The following is a 6,463-nucleotide window of genomic DNA, read 5'->3' as shown; positions in this document are numbered from 1 at the left end:
CCACGTGTCCTGGATCCCGAGCCGGCCTTCTCCCACCCGCCTCAAGTCCAGGTTAGGGGTAGCAGTTGGGAAATGTATGCGCGTTGGAGTCAGCTGGAGGTCAGGCGAGAGGCTGGATGTGACGACTGTGAAGGTGCCTGGGAGAAACCAGGCAAACGTACCTAACCCAGGCAACCTTCCACACGTCAAAAGTCAGTGGGTAAAGAAAGAACCTATGAAAACTGAGATGTGCGCTTGAACTTTTACCTTTTTCCTGCTCCTGCACACCGGTCTAGCTCCGTCGGCGAACTGCGCCCCTCCTCACGCTAGACACAGCTGTCTGCAGAAACTTTGGGACCTCCTGGCCGAGACCCAGGCTGAGGGGTGCGTGGGACCTTCCGCGGGGCTGGGGGGTAAAGGAGCGAGAATGAATAAACAGCCGCTTCTAAAGTTCCACATCGTTTTCTGGCAAATTTTTACTCCCCTCCATAGAGCCAATTAGACGCAATAAAACCTTGCATGGAACTCCTCTTCCTAGCAAAGCGTCGCCAACAATTGCCTAAGGGGTAAACCAAATACGCCTGAGATAATTACACTAAGCCCGGGGCGATGATTTGCCTGCCAGCGTCCTCAGCGCCAGCCAATATTTGTATAGCATAGTGGTTGTTTTAAAAAATAAAAAATTACACGCGGAAACTTGAAACCGACTGGTTGGTGCCAGGGTGGTTACTCGATCTGTTTTTCTTGAACGGGGGTCTGCAGGCAGCTGGAGCGCGCGCGTACCGGCCCCCGCCGGTGCTGCTGCGCGCCTGCAAAACTTGCCGGAATTAAATCCACCTCGGGGGAAACTGGGGGAGAAGGGGAGAGCGCGCCCCCCACCGCGGCCGGAGCTCGGCTGCCAGACCCCGCGCCCCGCCGGGAATCCCCCACAATACTCCGCGGCGGCGGCGGTGGCGGCCCGACTCCGAAGTGGACACGCGGCCGGCCCTCCGAGGCCGCGCTCTCCCCCGCGACTGGGGCCCGGGCCACGGGAGCTGGATGGGGCTTCTGTGCCGGGGAGCACTTTCTACCCTTGTCAAGAGCACCCGGACCGCGGAAGCGTGAGGCTTGGGGCACTCCGCTCGACCGCCGCGGCTGTGCTGGTCTGAGTTGCGCGGAGCCGCTCTGCGAGCTGAGCGCCGTTGGCTCGCCAAGGCCGAAGGCGCCGGTCACCCGGCCGGCGTCCCCAGGCGCCTAGCCCGAGGAGGTGCGGCAGATCTGTGGGCTGGAACGAGCTCACCCAGCGAGAGCCCAGCTCCACCTTTAGTGTTGGGGTTGTGCGCCTGAGGCTGGCCGGGGCACCCTTCGAGGGCCCCTCCCCTCGCTGTCCCCAGACGCAGCGGAGTCCAATTGCCCGACGAGAACGTCCCCTGCTCCCAAAGAGGAGGCACTGCTTTTCCGGGAGCCCGCGGAAAAGATACTCTCAACAAAATTTGCCTTTGCTCGCGCTGCGTGCACGGCCAGGGCCAGGGCCAGGGCCAGAAGAAGCTTTGAGTGCTGGGCACGCCGATCTCCTACCAACAGCCTTTCGGCGGCTCTTGGGTCTGGACAGGGCTGTTCTCGCACCACGTCCGTCAAGGGAGAAGGAGATACCCGGCGCCAGCGGGCTCTAGCTGTCACTGTAACTGTGGGCGTCCTCGGAATTCCTCCGTGGCTTCGTGAGGCCAGGAGGCCGTCTGCTGCTTGGTTCCTTAAACTGCCTCAGCAGACCAAAAATCCCGCAGAAACTCCATTGGAGGAAGCAGCGTTCCCGGCATGGAGTGGCAGCGAAAGCATCCTCTTCTGAAAGGGTCTCCTTTACTTAGGACAGGCCAAGAGGCTGCTCTTTCCCCTCGGGGCCCTCTTGCACGCTCCACTTTAACGCCTATTCTAAAATGTCTACTGGCCCAGGAAAAACTGGCCAGATAGCACTAGCCAGAAATCCAACTGCTGCCTAAAGATGAACATTACGGATCTGTTCCACTAACCGCACTCCTGCGACCCGACGGGCAAACAGCCCTTTTCCTGGTCCTCCCCTCGGGCAGCTGGCCAAACGTCGGAAGCTAAAAACACTCGACCTGGCGTCGCCAAGGTTGGAGAGCAAGGGGCAGTCTCCAGAGCAATCTGGGCCAACGGCCTTGTGCTTCTAGATTTAGACACGGAAAAGAGGAAATTAAAAACAGAATGAGCCACAGTCCCTAACTGCTCCTTTCTCAAATCTCCGAACTGGAAGGGACCCGTGAAATTTCCAACTTCAGACATCTCATTTTACAAATAAAGAAACTGAGGCCCAGAGACGGAAAGAGAGTATATACATATATATTTTCCCTAAACTCTGCTTTTCCTCCCAGCCTAAAGGCAAAGGCAGCCAAAACCAGAATATAACTGCGGGTTCTCTCCAGTCAACTGGGATTTGCTTGTGGGTGTGCGGGAGAGTGCACAGCAGGAAACTGCTTCTGGGACCCCAGCAAGCACATGGACCTCAGCGATGCGATTCATCCACCCTCACAGGGCCTTGTGGATTGGTCATTTTGACTTCCATTTAATTTTATCTCCCTTTCTCTCGACGTGGTGAAAATAGCAAGATTCCGCTCCGACACAACCAGGTGATGGGACCTCTGAGCTCCCAAGCCCTCCTTCTGGCCCGAGGTCAAATGTCATCACCCAAAGAAACGCTTCACCCTGTCCCATCCACCTGCTCTTGGTGGAGCCTCCATTCACCAAGCCGTTAGCATCTATCCAAATTCCCCGGTTACTGCCCGTCTCTCCCACTAGACTGCGGTCCTGGAGTGCAGAGAGCTGTCCCACACCTCCCTGTACCAGGCGCCTATCACTGGGCCCGACACTCAGTTGGCGCGCAATAAACTTGTGATGAAGTTGACATTTGGTGAAAACGCCCCTGGCTCTCCTCCGCGTTAGCTTTTCCCTCCAACCCTCTGGCCTTTGGGGTTTCTTGCAGAGACGAGGCCTTGAGGCCACGCTGCTGCGAACCTGGCCCAAAGTGGCTAGTCCAGGAGGAAGACAGTGTAAGCAGAGAGAAGCCCAGGGCGGGTAGGTGGGAAGAGGGAAGACTGAAAGGGCGGGGACAGACGGGAGATGCAGGAGAGGAGCAAGAAAGCGGCGTCCTGTCCCCCTCTGCCACGCGTCGCGACCCGGGTGGGGTGTGGCGGCGGGGACCGCACCTGGTGCCGTGCCCCTCCCTGTGAACAGCCTGCGCCCCCCGCCCCACTCGGCCCCGGCTGGGGGCCGGGGAGCGGGTGGTAAACGCTGGGGGTGGGGGCGCCCGAACCGAGATGGAGGAGGGGGCGGGGGCGAGGCACGGCGCCTTCTAGCCCCTTCTTCAGCAAGAGACGCGGCGGCGGCGGAGTCCCTCAGCCTCGGTCATGTGATAGTCTCGAAGCGCGAGCTGCGGGGGTCTCGGCGTCTCGGGGACCATTACAAAACGCAGCCAGGAGAGCGCGTCGCTGCCACAGTCGTCGCCGCCTCTCCAGCTCCAGACGGGCCCGGGAGAGCGGCGGCAGCTGCGGCGCGCACGGCTGAGCGGGCCCAGGCCAGCCCCGCGCCCTCCCAGCCTGCGCAGACGCCCCCTCCGCTCGAGCCCCGCGTCCAGCGCCCCGGCCCCTCCGCAGAGCCCGCCGGCGCCGCTGCTGCAGAAACCAGCAAACTTTTTCCCCCAGGCGACCGCCTACAGCTCTTTCCTGGGCTCCGCTGCGAGCCGCCGGAGAAAAGGGAGACGCGCGCTGCCGGAGCCGAGCCTCCTCCTTCTTACCTCGCCTCTCCCCTCCAGGACCCCGAGAACTCCAGAGCGGACTCAGGGGCTGGTCACGTGACAGCGCCCGGGGCGCTAAGTCCCGCCGCCCCCGGCCTCCTGGACACCGAGCGCCAACTCTGATTTAAAGGGCCAGAGTCCTGACTGCCCAGTCCTTCCGCCCAGCTCCCTGGGCCTGCGCTTCGCACGGACCGAGAAAAAGCGAGGAGGAGGCCGGAAGGGAGCACGGCCCCTCCCCACTCCTCCTCCGCCAGCTCCCACGCTCAGCCTCTGGCCACCCGCGGAAGATGCCGAGAGGGTGGCGGTGAAGCTGGCGCGCCCCGCCCGCGACTGTGAGCGCGGGTCGGCGACCGTCGGGGCCAGAAGTTGCGAGCGTCGGATAGCTCAGTTGGCTCAAGAGGCCAAGCGCGGAGACCGCAGGCAGCTGAGAGAAGGCGGGAGAGAAACGGCGACGGGGTCCGGGGGAAAAGAAGGCGGGGTGGCGGGGCCGGGAGGGCGGAGTGGGGGTTAGTGGAGACAGCCAGGCCCCGGGAGCGGGGTGCGGAGCGACGCCGCGCTCCGGTGTGGGCCAGAGGGCGGTGGAGGCGCCGGCGGCGATGCCGCGGCCGGGGAAGAGTTCGTACAGCGACCAAAAGCCGCCCTACTCTTACATCTCGCTGACCGCGATGGCCATCCAGCACTCCGCCGAGAAGATGCTGCCGCTGAGCGACATCTACAAGTTCATCATGGAGCGCTTCCCCTACTACCGCGAGCACACGCAGCGTTGGCAGAACAGCCTGCGCCACAACCTCTCCTTCAACGACTGCTTCATCAAGATCCCGCGGCGGCCCGACCAGCCTGGCAAGGGCAGCTTCTGGGCACTGCATCCGGACTGTGGCGACATGTTCGAGAACGGCAGCTTCCTGCGGCGCCGCAAGCGCTTCAAGGTGCTGCGTGCTGACCACACTCACCTACACGCGGGAAGCACCAAGGGCGCGCAAGGCGCTGGGCCCGGAGGGCACCTGCACCCCCACCACCCGCACCACCCCCACCACCACCACCACCACCATCACGCTGCGGCGCACCACCACCATCACCACCACCCGCCCCAGCCGCCGCCGCCGCCGCCCCCGCCGCACATGGTGCATTATTTCCACCAGCAGCCGCCTCCGGCTCCGCAGCCGCCGCCGCACCTCGCGTCGCAGCCCCCGCAGCAGCCGCCGCAGCAGTCGCAGCCTCAGCAGCCGTCTCACCCCGGCAAGATGCAGGAGGCGGCGGCTGTAGCGGCGGCGGCAGCAGCGGCGGCGGCGGCGGCCGTGGGCAGCGTGGGGCGCTTATCACAGTTCCCGCCCTACGGGCTGGGCTCCGCCGCCGCCGCCGCCGCCGCCGCGGCCGCGTCCACGTCGGGCTTCAAGCACCCGTTCGCCATCGAAAACATCATAGGCCGGGACTACAAGGGCGTGCTGCAAGCCGGCGGGCTGCCCTTGGCGTCCGTCATGCACCACCTGGGTTATCCCGTGCCCGGCCAGCTCGGCAACGTCGTCAGCTCTGTGTGGCCGCACGTCGGCGTCATGGATTCGGTGGCCGCCGCCGCCGCCGCCGCCGCCGCCGCGGGGGTCCCTGTGGGCCCGGAGTATGGGGCCTTCGGGGTGCCGGTCAAGGCCCTGTGCCACTCGGCAAGCCAGAGCCTGCCTGCGGTGCCCGTGCCCATCAAGCCGACTCCTGCGCTGCCGCCGGTGGCCGCGCTGCCGCCGACGCTCACTGTCCCCGCGGCCGCACAGCAGCCGCCGGCGCCGTCCACTGTGTGCCCGGCGGCCGCCGCCTCGCCCGCCGCCTCGCTGATGGAGCCCACCGCCCCGAGTGCGGCAGAGAGCAAAGGCGGCTCTCTGCACTCGGTGCTGGTGCACTCTTAGGGCACCCAGCGGGTTGGGGGGAGACGGACGCATGGAGAGACGCCTGGCCTGGGATCGCCGGCGAGGGCGAGGGCGCCCTGACCAGGTAGAGCAGAGCTGGCGAGCACCAGCCTTTGCAGGAAAGGAAGGTATTTAAACAGACAAACAAACCCGAAAGTGGATTCTCCAGTGGTCTGAATAAATATAACACTTCTGGTGTCTGTGTTTATACTATGTTGTACAATCAGATTAATGAAAGCCAATTTTCAGGTAAGAGTTTCTATTGTAATTAATATTATAAATCCATAAGTTATGGGGGGAGAGAACGAAAGAGTTTGGGGAAGCGTCATTCACTGGCAGGCTGGAAATGGATTTTGATTCTTACTCCCGGGGGCGGAAGCTGGCAGAGCTAAATCTCCCTGGGAGAAATCCAACAGAGAGTGACGCTGAAACAGACCTCAGCCACCAAGTTTCTCCCCGCGGGTCTCAGCCCCAGACAGCCGGCTCTCTGTGAACATTCTAGACAAAACTGCTGTTCACTAAGGAAATCTCGTTTTATTTAAGAAGGAAAAGTGGGAGCACTTGATGCCGTTATTTTCCTGGTCAGTGAAATGGACAAGGACACGGTAGCATGAATAAAGCCTCTTTGGGGGCAGTGGGAACCTCACGAAGGATCTTGGGAAACCGTTAAGTTTCTTGGCTCTGACCCGAGGGTCGAGAAAGATAGAAGGAACGGCTAAAGCAATTAGTTTGCACAAAAGAGAGTGGCAGCAGCTTAAAGCGCAAAGCCCTAGATTCCAAAAGTAAGTTCGGGAGATACAACCAA

The 6,463-nt window shown here is 62.2% G+C and overlaps 1 protein-coding gene across 1 annotated transcript; it reads left to right on the top strand.

Moving 5' to 3' along the window:
- The first annotated feature begins 4,342 nt into the window (after window positions 1-4,342).
- Window positions 4,343-5,658, top strand: FOXB2 (forkhead box B2). The gene has a single exon (XM_057724868.1). It carries the CDS (start codon window positions 4,363-4,365, stop codon window positions 5,656-5,658), a length of 1,296 nt encoding a protein of 431 aa, XP_057580851.1. The 5' UTR covers window positions 4,343-4,362.
- The last annotated feature ends 805 nt before the right edge of the window (window positions 5,659-6,463 follow it).

The sequence above is a fragment of the Hippopotamus amphibius genome, chromosome 2 (assembly GCF_030028045.1).
Source record: "Hippopotamus amphibius kiboko isolate mHipAmp2 chromosome 2, mHipAmp2.hap2, whole genome shotgun sequence".
Lineage (NCBI taxonomy): Eukaryota > Metazoa > Chordata > Mammalia > Artiodactyla > Hippopotamidae > Hippopotamus > Hippopotamus amphibius.
The sequence above is the reverse complement of the archived record's forward strand: the minus strand, read 5'-3'. Positions and strand labels throughout refer to the sequence as shown.

What these genes read in the sequence shown, in the direction of transcription:
- FOXB2 (XM_057724868.1), top strand. Translation starts at nt 4,363, where the DNA reads ATGCCGCGGCCGGGGAAGAGTTCGTACAGCGACCAAAAGCCGCCCTAC.